Below are 13,731 nucleotides of genomic sequence, written 5' to 3'. Positions count from 1 at the left end.
CTGTGTTGTGCAAAGAGGACAGAGTCTCAAAAAGCTGCTAGATAAAAATACCAGTTGTGCCTGTGGTCTGCATGCTGTTTGCTTCCAGGTGCAGCTGAAGACTGAAGTTTCAGGCTTTGACTTGCAAAGCTCTTCTCTAGTCTGCTGGTGATGACTGTAGAGGCTGCTTTGTTCTTTAGGATGTAACAGAAGCTTGAGAACAGCAGAGGTTTAAAACAAACAAAAGGGAACACTTCATACAGGGCATAATGAAATTGTGGAACTTGCTGCTATAGGAACAGCATGGAGGCCAAAAGTATAAATGATCTCATAGAGGAATTAGATAAATTAAAGAAGGATTTGTCCAGCGAGGCTTTTAAACATAATAGTTATGATGCAACCTGTGGTGCAGGAAGGCCTTAAGTGCTGGCTGCTGGAAGCTGAGAGGTTATTCTTGGGAACACATCAACCTGTGTAAGCCCTGTTTCTCATGCTCTTTCCCATTGAGCTTCCACTCTTGGCCAGAGCTGGAGACAGGGTACCGCGCTAGATGGAACCTTGTTGCTGCCATTTTTGTGGTTCTTACTGGAGCTTGAATGAAAACCACCCACCACGTTGCATGGGTGGCGGCCAGCAAGGCTGCTCAGGAAGGTTGCATCCTGCACAGTCAGGAAGGCTTGGGCTGGAATAGGCTGCAGTTTGGTGATGGATTTATTTTGCCATAGAATGGGCTGGCACTGGGACCCTGGGATAGCGTGGTAAGACAAGTACTCTTTTAAGTCCTGGCTTACAGGCAGCAGGTGGAAAAGTGGAATTCTTTGCTAGTAACAAGCAGGGTCTGTGATGGAACTATGAAAGCTTCACACGGTGGAAGCGACCTAGGGGAAAGAGCCATACCCCCTTCCCTCCCAGCTTGCTGAGTGGTGTGGAGGCCTCTCATGGCTTTTACCCAATGGCCTGTTCTTCACTTTCGTCTTGAATTTGTAAGCCCAGCCCTGAAAAAAAAACAATGGAAGTACATTTGGAGATTTATTTTACATTTTCCTGTTAGTGTGTCCGCTTGATAGTTTATAAAGAAATATATTTTAAGATACATGTTAATATATAGGTCCAAGATAGCTATTAGATCAATGCAGGCTGTTGTATTTCTGTTCTTAAATATATGCTTGGCTTATGTTTTTACAAACTTCTTTGCAACATAAGTTCTTCTGTTGGAGCTCCATGGAAATAATTTATGCCTTAACCCTGAAATTGATGAGCGGTATGGGATAAAATAAATACGTAGGTGGGAGAGAAAGGAAACATCTGCCAATTTTAACTTCTGCAAATTATATGGAAGCTTGAAAGTATCTGCTAAGTTTATAATATGGTCTGCACAGGAACGCTTTGCCCACATACCAGAGGTCAGAGATTTGTCTTGTCCCTGCAGCATTAAGTAACCTTTTGGTTAAATAACCTGACTGAAGAGTAGGAGGAGAGAGAAGGGAAGAGAGAATTCCACACTAGAGTAAACATGGCACTGAGATTATGGGTACCCTGCCAAGAAAGGTGGGGTTTTCCAGCAAGGTAACAAAAGATACTAGCTATCTATCTACATAATCCTGCTGGAGACTGACAGTGTAAGTCATGCAGCGAGGTTGGGGCAGAAACCAGGTACCCTCCACGTCCTCTCCACCCAGTCTTGGGCTTGCTGGCTTTGGTGGTGGCGAATGCTACAGGGTGGTCAGAGCAAGACACGTTACCTGCCTCAGTGCAGAAATGTGAGGGTTTTTGGCAGCAAAAGCGTGTTTTCTGGATAGAAGGGTGTTCCTTTCAGTGCAATAGCTGACACGAGGCAAATCCTGGGAAGATAACGAAGTTTTTCATTTTGACATCATGGCAGGTTAAGGTAAGCTGCAGAGGAGAGTCTAGAGTTTACCCTGGGCTACAAACATGTCAAAATGATAAACTGCCTTGTTTTCATCTGGATTTTACCACACGTTCGTGAGTGCATAGCAAAGACAGTCTTTTTTCTGGCAAAGATAGTACCTTGGGGCAGGTCTACAGGTTGTATAAATTGTGATGAATTCAGTGATGCTGTCACGATTTACACCAGCTGTAAATTCAGCTTAGCGTAGTCATCTGTGGCAGGAGGTGTGTGGTACTAGCATGTCTGTGTGGCAGGAGCTGGCACGCTGCTCCCATGCTGGAGAGGTAGCAGAGAGCAGTGCAGAGCCTGGATAACAGCCCAGAAATGGAAATGATAATCGTATTATACAAGAGTGTACTTTTGTCAGAGTCCAAGTAAGAGCTGGGCAACGGTAACCGGGAGGAAAAATAGTTAACTGCCATCTGCCTCTCCAGGACAGATCAACTTGAGAGAGAGAATGAGAATGAATACTGACTTTGTAGCCACAGTTACTTTGTGCTGAAAAGCTCTTTTTAGTGTACAAATATGAATTAGTATAAGAACTTAAACTATGAAGGCATTTTCAACTAAGATTTTTAAAAATAATTTATTTTAAATGATAATTTATAATTTTAAACCATTTTTATGCTTTCCCTGCATCGATATTTTTAAAAAAGTAAATCTCCCAATCTCTTAAAAGTGTTCATTCATATCTTGCTATGTCTGCCTACCTGATGATAATATTTGATTAGAATTTGTTCACAGACTCTGAATACTCTTAACTGAAAGAATCTATGTAAAGGGAGAAAACAATACACATCCTGTACTCCACCTTCATAGGCCTCTAGCATACGATGCCACCTTTTGTTTGCAAGAGTTTAAATTTCAAATAAAATCCCAGCATTCTTTTGAAAAAAAGGAAAGGGCCTCTCCCCTGCTTAGATTGTCAAATCCCAGACTAGCCCGGAATTGAATAGGCCAAGTCAGTGACCTCAGGCAGAAAGAATGTTGGTTATTTACGTAGGGCTTCTGCTATTTTAGCAGCAAACCTTTTCTTCTGAAAGGACAATGTATACTGTTTTGTGTTTATGGCCAAGTAAAAAGCTTGTACATTTGAGATTTGCATCGTAATAGCCTCGTAACTCAATATACAGCATCCTCAAAAATAGCAGTGCAAGGCTCTGTTTTGTCTTAGTTGGTGCAGGTCTTTTAGAGGCTTTTACAAAAGTTCTCTAAAAAAACCATCCTAAAGATTCAGCTGCTTATGTTTGCTTTGGTGGCTTCCCCCCCCCCCCCCCCCCCCCGAGTTTTGTTGGGGTTTTTTTTGTTGGGGGTTTTTTCCCCAAAAACTAAAATTACACGTGGTTTCTTTATGAGCTATCGGGCCAGTGCTCAAAATATTTTGATGCATCTCAAGCTAAGCTGTGCCTGCAGCTTGAAACCAGGAAAATGGTGTGAGAGTGTGTGTGTGTGTAATTCACACACCGAGCATTTTTGCTGAAATAATGGAAGATCTTTACAGGCATTCTGGCCTGGTGGATGAGCCTGCAATTCCAAATGGTTTTTAAAGTGTGGCTTTCTCAATAGATCGTAACCATGAGGAGCTATTGTGTGAGTAAAGCACACATTTAGGATCCAATCCTGCATTCCTTAAAGTCAATGGGAGTCTGAGCGTGAAAGGAATGCAGGATTGGGTCCTGAAACAGGGGAGCAAAATTGTGTGCCAGATTGCTTTGAAAAGAAGAATACAACACATCCACAGTAGCCACTTTTTAGTGTTTCAGATTTCAAACGGCTGGAGTCTGTGAAAAGTGGCTTCTGCCAACATGCAGTATCTTCTATTCAGAGGAATTTGGCATTGATTCCCCCCCCCCCCCCCCCCCCCCATCTTAAAAACCCTGAAAGCCCTAGAAATTCACCCCTCCTTTCACAAAGCCTGAGCAATTGAGCATTGTGAGGAGGGGACGGGGCAGTGGCGGTGGGGGATGGAAGTTTCTCCAAGGCCAGGGGCTGGGGCTGGAGCAGAGTCCTCCTCGCTGCCCCTTCCCGTAACGAAGACCCTGCACTGCCCTGGCACCCGCCGCGGGGGCTGCCGCTCAAATGCAGGACCCCGTCACGAAGAGGTGGTGCTCACGTTGCTTGGTGGCTTTGTGAGAGTCCCCTGTAAGAGACAGAGGAGAAAAATTGAATTAACAGTTATTCGGGGGCTAAAGCAGCCTCTGTGCTCCCCGTTCTCAAGTGGGTGAAGTGACAGAGCCCTGTGTAAGGAAAATCGCTGTGCAGATAGGCAGTCATAAGGCAGAGAGAGGGGTGGAGAACTGCGGGCCCGAACTCACATGCTATTAAAGGAGAAATGGTAACAAATAAAGAAAAAGTATTGGAAGCTTTGTGTTTTCTTTTGGCACGTCTTTAATTCCTGGGCAGGTGAACCTCCTCTACCAAGTGAAAGAAAACGTGTCGCCTGGGTGAAATTCTGCATCAGTTTTCTCTTGAGATGACTGGGTAGAGGAGGTAGCTGAGGTGGGTTGTTAATATTTTCAATTATTTATTCCATGTTTATGAAACTCGGTACTTCTCTTGAAGTTTCAGCTCCTGGAATAATCTGGTGACTTGAAGTTTAGCTTCCACTCTTCAGAAGTAGTAGTTGTCCAGCCTGGGGCTTTGTGGAGAACAGATTGGATTCTGGATGTTTCATTTGCCCCTCAGCTTTTGAGTTATTTTGGTCCCAGTTTTTCAATAATTAAAACAGGTACTTACAGAGCACACAGGCACTCTTCAGAGGGTGGGTCGCACCTCGCACGGCAAGAAAAGCTGCAGCATCTGTGCCAGAGTTTAGTTTAAGGCTGTGGACGGTGGTCCCCGTCATGGCACCCTGTGCTGTCATGATGGTATCCACGGGCCATACGGAGATTGCTTGGGCACTAACTGCCCCTGCACGGGCTCGGCGATGGGCCCCGCCACAGCCTGTGGGTGGCACGTGGGGTGTAAAAGTGCATTTGGGTGCTGTCTGCGTTTGGGAGCATGAGCAGCCCGTGGATGGCCACTGCAGAATGGCTCTGAATGAGAGCAGCCCCAGACCTATGCCAGGGGCTTTTGCAAAACAGAACTACCAGGTTGGCCTGGTAAAGTTCACGTTTCCGTTGAGCAGTGATGGAGACTGTGGCCACGGGTGGTCAGCAGGCGTGCAGATAGGTTTCCTCAGCCCAAGCCACCTTGTGTCTGGTTTCACTTGTACAGGGCTTTGGAGCAATACGTGGGAATTTTCCTTCCCTGTTATGGTAACTGGGAAATATTTGAGCAGATGTTGTTGTGTAGTAATCCTGCCTGTGTGTTTACATGTCGCTTTAGTCTGAACGCCTTGAGAGATTGTCACTTAAGGTGCTAACGTGAGACCGGTAACGATGCTGGTGTCACATCAGTCACTGCAGAGGTGGCGTCTGAAGCAGTTAATAAGCAATTAGGTCCATGTTTAACATGGCTAGCTAAAACAGATATGCATAGTTCTTTGGTCAGTCAGGCATGAAGAGCCAGGGGCTGCCCCGCTCAGAAAGCTCTGTGAGTTGCGGACCAAAGCTTCCAGAGTGCAGAGGTTCTCACGGAGTGCCCCGTTCAACCTTAGTACTGACAATTTGTAAAGTAAGGGGTGGAAATCCTAATGAGAGAAGCAATGCGATATGCTTTTTTCCTCCAGAAAGAGCTGTTAAAGAAGGATGCTGTGTATTTGCGTTGCTGCCGTGAGACAAGGCAGGAGCTCGCGGGTGCCACTTTCCCAGCAGGAGCAGTGCGTGGCCAGGCCAGGGCTCGAGCGAGCCCCTGGTGCCGCGGCAGGGCAGCCACAACCGTCCCGCCTGGTCCTGCCGCAGCCTGCGCCTTGCTCGCTGCCTGCGCGGGGACTCCGGTGGGGCCGTGCCCCCATGGGAGAAGCGGCAGCAGAGCTGAGGTCTGTGCTTGTGTGTGGTCAGACCTACCCAGGCACGTCCTCAGCCAACAGGAATGGCAGGTACTTGTATAATATGCCATGGCGAGAGCTTGGGCTGTTCGGGCTTCTAATTAGCTCTGCTTTAACAAATTTCTTATCTTCAGCAGTGATACCTACAGCTGAACTCTTCAATTGCACTCCATATGGGGAGGTTTTAATTACATTTTCTGACTAAAATACAATCGTCTCATTCCGCACAGCTGTAACATTAGAAATAACAAGGACATTATTAGTCATCTCGCACTTTGTTCCCTCTAATGCTGAAACTTTCCCAGATGGAAGTTACAAGCAGAGGCACATATATCACGAGAGAGATCATGATGGTGAGAAGGTATGCTGGTGTATTTTTTTTCAGCGTGCTGGTAGTCTCAGGGACGCACCAGGCGTTATCTGGGAGGCGAGGCTGGGGCTGCAGCATTCCCATTATGTCAGAGGGGAGTTGTTTGTTTTTAAGTAGCGCCAGGCACTGAGACAATGCAGGCTTCTCACATGAACTTGCTTACACTACAATACTAGTAAATCATGATTATTACCCAACAGTTGCGTGTTTTTAATCATCAAAGTACTTAAAATATTATAATAATGCTTGGCACTTTTTGACTTCAAAGCACGCTGCAAACAGTAATTAGGTCTAATAACCATGCTGTGACAGTGAGACATTGCTATCTCTTGTCTTACAAAGGCGAGGGGGGGGGGGGGGGTTAGTCCCCGACACGGTTGCATCATCCCATGTGAGAGTGGGGATCTACCACTGAAGGCTGCAACTTGATAAACTCACCTCCCTATAGGCAAATACCCCACTGCCAGCAGCGCCAGGGAGGGCTTTGAAGATGCTTTCTGGGCTAGCGGGGCGGGGGCAAGACATTTTCAGTGCTGTTTCGGAGCACCTCCTCAAGATTGTAAAACCCGATCTGATTCACATTTTGTTCCATGAGGGCCTGGAGCAGCTTTTGAAACAGTGCTGGAAAAAGTTTTACCCTATCTTGGCTTCCTGGCTGGTGTGTTTTCACCACCCAGCGAAGTGTTGCGGAGACTGGAGAGAATAGTTATGGACAGCCTGTGTCAACTGTAGGTTATTTTTCCTTTTACAAGCCAAATCTTTGAATTGAGTCCTTTGCTAAAGCAACAGCTCTCCCATTCCTGCTTTTTAGTTTGCATCACATAGGAGATTAAAATTGTGCAGGAAATCATTGCTAGACACATTTAGATACCAGAGACTCATAAACTGGTTAAATTTGAACACTGATGTTAAAATCAGTGCTGATTAGAGCTGATTCTGATTTTATATATTTTTTTTTTAAAGTTCCAAAAGCCTGCATTCTTTTGGATGTTTGTCATGTTGGTTGCAAACACCAGTTGTGATAGTTCCTTGGGACAGAGTAATTTCTAGCTTGCGTTTTATTAACTACTAGATTATCTACGTGAATCTTTGCAGTCTGTGCTGGAGCATTTGCGAGGTCTCTGCCTCCCACCTGAGGTGGTGGAACCCCCTTATCCTGGCAGTTGCTAGCTCTCTAATGTGTGGGTGTCAGTTAAGAAATGTAAGAGTTACTTGCAACAAGCACTTTTTGTTACTATGTTCTATAGTAAAACAAGGCTAAAGAGCAGTCAGGGAAAAAAGGGCTTCCCTATAAAAGCTAGAGGCTGCAGGTTAGGCGGCTTCTGCTCTGTCCCGTGGTCCCCTCTCATGTTCTTGGCCAACTTGCTGGTCTTCTGGTCGGGTGTGAAACGGAGCCTCTTCCTCACTGCTGTTGAAAACTGGTCTGACAGGGCAGGCATGCCAAGGTGGGTATCCAACAGAAGGAGGACAGAAGCACGAGGAAAGGTTTGTGAAACCCCGTACTTGTGAACTCTGTGCTAGGCTGCTCGTTATAACTGCTTGTTATTATTATAACGAGCTATCAGCAAGTTGCATCAAGTTTTGTCAGGAACTTTTGACTTCTTTGTTTCAATATTATGAAAGCAAATAGTAACCCAGGCTTGGCTATACTCAGTCATTCAAAGGAAAGCCAAGCAGCAGGTTCTGTGTACCAATGGGCAGGATGATATTACCTTGTCTAGCTGGCCAGGCGCTTGACTCAGCTGGCTAAATCAACATTAGTTTTTTTTTAAACTTTTAATCTTTGCCTGATTGACAATAATAGGTTATGGCTACACAGAACAGGCTGGTGCTGTGCAGGCCCCTGAGTTACTCCAGGATCCGGAGAGGTGAAACCGCCTCGTCCAGTGCATCGAGTTGGAGGCAGGTGCCCTCACCTGGAGGCGTTGCACCCACCCTGCTGTGCACGGCTGCCCTGCGGCTGGGAGGTACCAACGCTGCATCTCCTTGGGCTTTGTGTCTCCCTGGCTGCAACTGCCAGCCCTTTCCTCTTGATTGCAGTTCTCACGTGATGCCCGGGCACTCACAGAGTTTGGTGTTTGACTGTGTTCAATGCTGTCATTTAGTAAACTCTTCTGGAGGGCAAATAGAACATATGTTTTTGCCTTTATTTCTAAAATGCAGTATGTAGAAGCCAATATAGCGTAGCCATGGCTATTTGCGTGATAACTTGCTGATTCTTGTTTATGAGGTAATGACTGTATGATCCTCCAATGAAATTCTTCTAAGGGAAAAGTCCTGTCAATCTTATTAATTATTGATAATAATAGTAATTATCATGGGAGCAAGCTGCTTGCCTGCTTTATGAGTTTAGGCAAGTCGGTTCCCTAATAGGTGGCTTGGTTTTTTCAGCTGTAAAATGGGGAAAATGGTATTTTTCCTCGGTTTTGAAAGGTGTTGCTCTGTGAGTGCTGTGTAAAACAGAGATGTTTTTACCACATCAGCTGTACGGAAGGGGAGACCAGCTGTCTGTTTGGCAGGCGGGGGTCTTGCGGAGCAGGGTGTGAGCAGTGTGCAAGTTGTGCAGTGACTGAGGTGGAAGCTTGCAGCTTTGCTGCGCCGGGGTGGGGTGAGGTTGTTTCATGTTGCAGGGCAATCAGCTGCCAAATACATCTGATAACATAAGCGTCTTTGAGAGCCAGTCCAAAACATCAGTTTTGCCTTGCTTGCTTTGGGTCATAGGCTTCCCACTCCTTCCCGGTCTGGGAAGGCTCTGACCCCATTGGCTTCTGCCAGTGATGCCGTGCTAAGGAAACAACAGGAGCAGAATTCGGAGCGTTTCTGTCAACCTGAGCGCTGCCAGGCTCTGTGCACTGGCATACAAAGCCAGATGTATGGGTCCTCGTGCACCTTCTGCAGTGCCTTTGGAGATGCTGACGCCTCCCCGAATTAGGGTGTTCCTTTCCTGCAGAGATCCTCCAGCAACGGAGTTCAGGATTTGTCCCTAATGATCTCTGCTGCTTCTAAGCATAATGGGTGTGGGGTGAGGGTGATGCCCAGTGCTTCTCCACCCGAAACAGATGCCCAGGCTCTGCACCGGTGCTGCGTGAGAGCAAGGTGGAAGTGCTGCATCAGCACATCCAAGGCGAGTCCCTGTTCTGAGTGCAGCCACTTCATTTCCATCATCTAAAGACAAGTTGTCTGTCGAGGCTGGGTCTGGCAGAGCCAACATCCTTTAAAGAGCCATTCTGGCCTCTTTCCTTTTCTTCCCTCCCTTCCGTTTACCTTTCCTTTACCTTTCACTGGAGAGGTTTAAAAACAGCTCGGATAAGCAGGAGGGAAGATCTAGAGGTGGTTGCTCCTGCATCAGTCAAGAGAGGCCCTGTGACCCCCTGATTGCTGTCCCAGCCCTGTGCCTTGTTTGTGTGACATGTAGGATGGACCAGTTTTATCCAAGTCTCAGAAGAGATGGGACAGTCTCAGTGGATTGCCCATGCCACCAGGCTCCTGGTCCCCACCAGAGCTACCAGGCAGCTGGAAAGACAAACAAGAGCTGACTCCACCTACCAGCAGTATGGAGACAGCAGCCCGTGAGATCGACAGCCCAAGAATGTGCACACAAAAGAAGCATTTCCCTCGGCCACGACAGTAAAACCGCCAGACAACCACATGCAGCATGTGATTTCCCAAAAGCATCAGTCCAGATCCCAACTTCTTTGTGCCACACACTGTTTCCCAGGATCAGATCACAGTGGCAACGTGTAAAAGGCACTTTCAAGCACTGAAAATTAATCATATTTTCCTCAACATTGTTTATGGAAACCGTGGAGAGCGCTCCTGCCCCTCTGTGCTTGGCCAGCTGGCTCAGCTCACCGGCCCTCAGAGTCAAACCCTCCCCAAAGATCGGTGGTGTTTATGGTGGAGCTACTCTGCCTTGCTAGAAGATGTCCAGGCTTATTCTGTGGAGTAAAAGCTTTAGCAGTGACCTGGGAGGGGTATTCTGTTGACCTGTAAATACAGAGCATCTTGGCCTCTTCTTTGCTCTGTGTCACTGCTTAATGGCAGCTGGTATGCAGCCTGTAGTAGGCACCATGCCATCTGCTTGCCAAGGCTGAAAATGGCTTGTGAGAGCACCCAAATGCTTGGGAGCTTTGGCCAGCAGGACCCTGGCACAGAGTGGAAGTAAGGTGAGTCAGGGTGAATGTGGTTTCCCTTCTGCCTCTCTGGTTTTGCACTGATAAAATGGCATTGCTTTCAATGGAGCAGCTCTGGTGTAAGACAGATCTGATCTGCTGTGTGTAAAAACAGGTTGGGCTCAGTGGTTTTTGAATTCCTGGTTTTAATCCTTTTTGTTGGGACTCTCTGGAGTCTGTTGTGCATTTCTTAGCTGTAAAGGGAACCATCAATAACAATGATCACAGGCTTTGTCAGTAGACTTCTGCAAGTGCTAATGAAATGGCAAATGTTCAAACTTGAAAATGAAATCTCTTGTTTTCAGTGGGATTTTTCTGCCCTTCCCTCCATCATGTGTGCCTTGTACTGCCTTAGTATCACAGGGAGCTGTGGGTGTAGTTGCTGTGGCATCGATTAATGTATTAATATTTTTAAAGCTGACGGGAACCATCCATATGCAGTATCCCTTGTTTGGTCCTTCGGAGACAAACACATTGCTGATGTTGATTGCGGTGGATGTATGCCTGCTGTGATTTCACCTGCTAAGAAAATTGTCTCAATTTACAACTGAGCCTTTCCCCCCAGAATAATAATTTTTGGGTTTAGATGTCAGATTTTCCAGGAACTGGTATCAGCTGGGTTCCGTAACCTGCACTTAGAAGTAATACTTAGTTGATAAGGAGTTTGTTAAGGGACAGTGGAGCCAAGAGCCTAACCCTCACCCATGTCTCTGGATGGACCCTTCGGGGAGGAGAGGGGCCAAGAACTGGCCGTGCATACAGGCGCAGCAGGGTGTGCTTTTCACTTTGCATCCTGAACGACTGGGTTTGGGGACGGAGCGCAGAATTCTGATGGTACCGTGTTTTAACAGGGAGAAGACTACGAGGAAAAGCATTCTACAATGTCAATGGCAAGGTGTACTGTGAAGAAGACTTCCTAGTAAGTAAGATTTCAGGCATTTTTTTATTGTTTTTAAACTAAATTGTTCTTTTATATTGGCTTGTTTGCTTTGAGAGACGGTTTAGTCATCTGGGGCCTCCTGCCAGTGCTGGAATTGGAAAGCATTTACCACTAGCTCTATAAAGGCAGGATCAGGCCCTTGGTTTGAAGTGGTGGCTATGAAACCAAGTACATAACTGTCTATAAGCCATCACAAAGTGTAAATTATGAGAGTAAACACTGGAGCTGCTCAAGCTTGGGACTTGAATTGCAGCCACAAAGCCTTGCCTGCCAAGCTAGAGCTTAAAGTCAAACATCTGGGGAATACCAATCATAACAAGAGGGGAGACGTTTTTGACTGGAGCACGTCATCGCTGTGTACAATGTTGCTTTGTTGCAGGCGCAGTTTTAATCACTGCTCTGCTCGGAGTGATGTGGAACTGCATTGTGATTAGCTAAAAACTGTTAGCCACGGAGGAGCAACTAATTTTCTCTCCATGCGCCCGTAGCTTTTATAAATGCTTTACTTTAATAGAGACTGAGTCATGAATAGAAAAATGAAGCTTGTTGCTGAGCTGTGTTGTTCCAAAAATAAAATATTTGTGCAATTAAGGGTGAGGATTGTGCAGTACACAGAGAATGACTTGATAAGTGGCAGACCATTTATAATTAAGATAAAGAGGATGGCATGGCTGGGAATTGAAAGTAGAGAGGAATGATATATTTTAGCTTAGATGATGATGAATTGGAGAATCAGTATGCTGAATTTATGCCGCCTTTATTTATTGAAATACCATTTATTTAGAAGCTTGAGTCTTCCAGAATGACTTTCCATTTCTAATGAATATATGGCCATGGTTTTTGCAAAGGAATTATCCAAAGTACATCCCACAACAAAAATGTTACTGGCAGTTCAGAGTGCGCAAATGCATTTCTCATCAAGGCAATCCATAAAAATAATGGAAATTCCTAAAATATAAGCCATGTTTGCCTTTATGTGTTACACCTTTACTTTCAGCCTACCACAGCTGGAGCCTGTTGAAACGAGCAAATTGTATTTTGTGCAGAAAATAAGTTTCTTGTTAGAATTGCAATGTGTTACTGTTCTGCTTGCATTTTGGAGAGAAAATTATTTTTTCTCCCTTGCTTTTTTCTTTCCTGTGTTTCTGCAGAAGCACAGGGAGAGGTAGAAGAGGTGGAGTTTGAGATGGAGGGGCTCAAACCTTTGAGATTTTAATTTTGAACTGTGTTGGAATGTACTTACCCCATGATCAAAATCTTTCATCCAGACTTAATGACATGATTGTTGTTATTAGCTTGTAATTTCAGCCTAAACATGGGAATTTTAAATCTAAAAATCTCAAGTCTTTTGGAGAACACTCAGTTTTCAAGTGTTTGGGGGGGAAACCTCCTTAGTTCTTAGACATGTTCTGTAGTAGGCTTTTGAAGGGAGATACTTGCAGTGATTTTCCCAAGAAAACTGAGGTTAAGGACCTGATAGGAATAAACTTTCTGCAAGTTAGGGAACTGTTGGGACATTTAAGGCAGAGATTTAAAACCCCAAACCTCCCACAGGTGTGTCTTAGCAGATTCTCAGTAGCACTGAGGGGTGGGAGAGAAGCAGACCAAGGGACTCACTGCTGCAGAAGTCAGTAAAAGAAATCAAATTCTGATGTTGTCCCTGCCTGCGTTAAGCCAGCTGCTTCTCAGAAAGCGATTTCATCTTCTCAAAGCTTCCCCTGAGCAAATGGCTAGGAATTGTCTTGTTTCCCTAATAAAACAACTTTGCCTATTTTAGAGTTCTGTGGACAGGGAAAGCTCAAAGCTTTTCTGAAAGTCAGAGGAAAAGGCTGCAAAGTAGCAATTAAAAAGGAAATTATTTTAACTACTTCATATTCCCAGGTCTTGCTTCTAATGACTTGGAAGCCCCCAGTCCTCTCTAAAAAGAAGTGTGTTCAGTCCAAAGCAGATAGCCAACTGCTTTTTCTGTATAACGGAGAATTTCAGTCTCTACCGTAACTCCAAATCTTAGTGCAGCTTGGATTCCCTGCTGACAGTATGGTAGTGGGATGTTAGGGAAGTTAAAGATGGTGGGGGAGGGGGAAATTGCTTGAGGGTGAATTAGGCTGATCTTGCACTTTGTCCTCTGACCACTACCATGCAAGCTTTGCAGGCCAAGAAGAGAGTGCCAGCAGAGCTATAGGAGCTGCTATGCGTCATAACAGTCTGTGGAGTTTTCCCATAGCCCTGAATCCACAGGTCTTCCACAGAGACATGCCTCCTCCCTCTCTGCAAGCCTCTGCCCTGCCCTATAGCAGCTGTGTGAGTACGTGCTCCTACCTTTGACCATTCTTGCACTGGGAGACTTCTCTCTTAGCTCGTTGCAGCCTCTCTCTGGCCAGTAAATGCAGTCAGAAGCAGAGTGGATCGCATTCTGGTCTCATTCTTAGGTAA

The 13,731-nt window shown here is 45.7% G+C and overlaps 1 protein-coding gene across 2 annotated transcripts in view; it reads left to right on the top strand.

Moving 5' to 3' along the window:
* WTIP (WT1 interacting protein) overlaps positions 1-13,731 on the top strand; it is an 88,139-nt gene that overhangs the window by 50,318 nt on the left and 24,090 nt on the right. For both annotated transcript variants that reach the window (XM_049806781.1, XM_049806782.1), the window contains exon 3: positions 11,210-11,277. In XM_049806781.1, coding sequence (XP_049662738.1) covers positions 11,210-11,277 — 68 coding nt within the window. The remainder of the gene's footprint in view (positions 1-11,209; positions 11,278-13,731) is intronic.

This window comes from Accipiter gentilis, chromosome 7 (genome assembly GCF_929443795.1).
Source record: "Accipiter gentilis chromosome 7, bAccGen1.1, whole genome shotgun sequence".
NCBI lineage: Eukaryota > Metazoa > Chordata > Aves > Accipitriformes > Accipitridae > Astur > Astur gentilis.
Note: the sequence above shows the minus strand (reverse complement) of the source record. Positions and strands in the feature narration are given on the sequence as shown.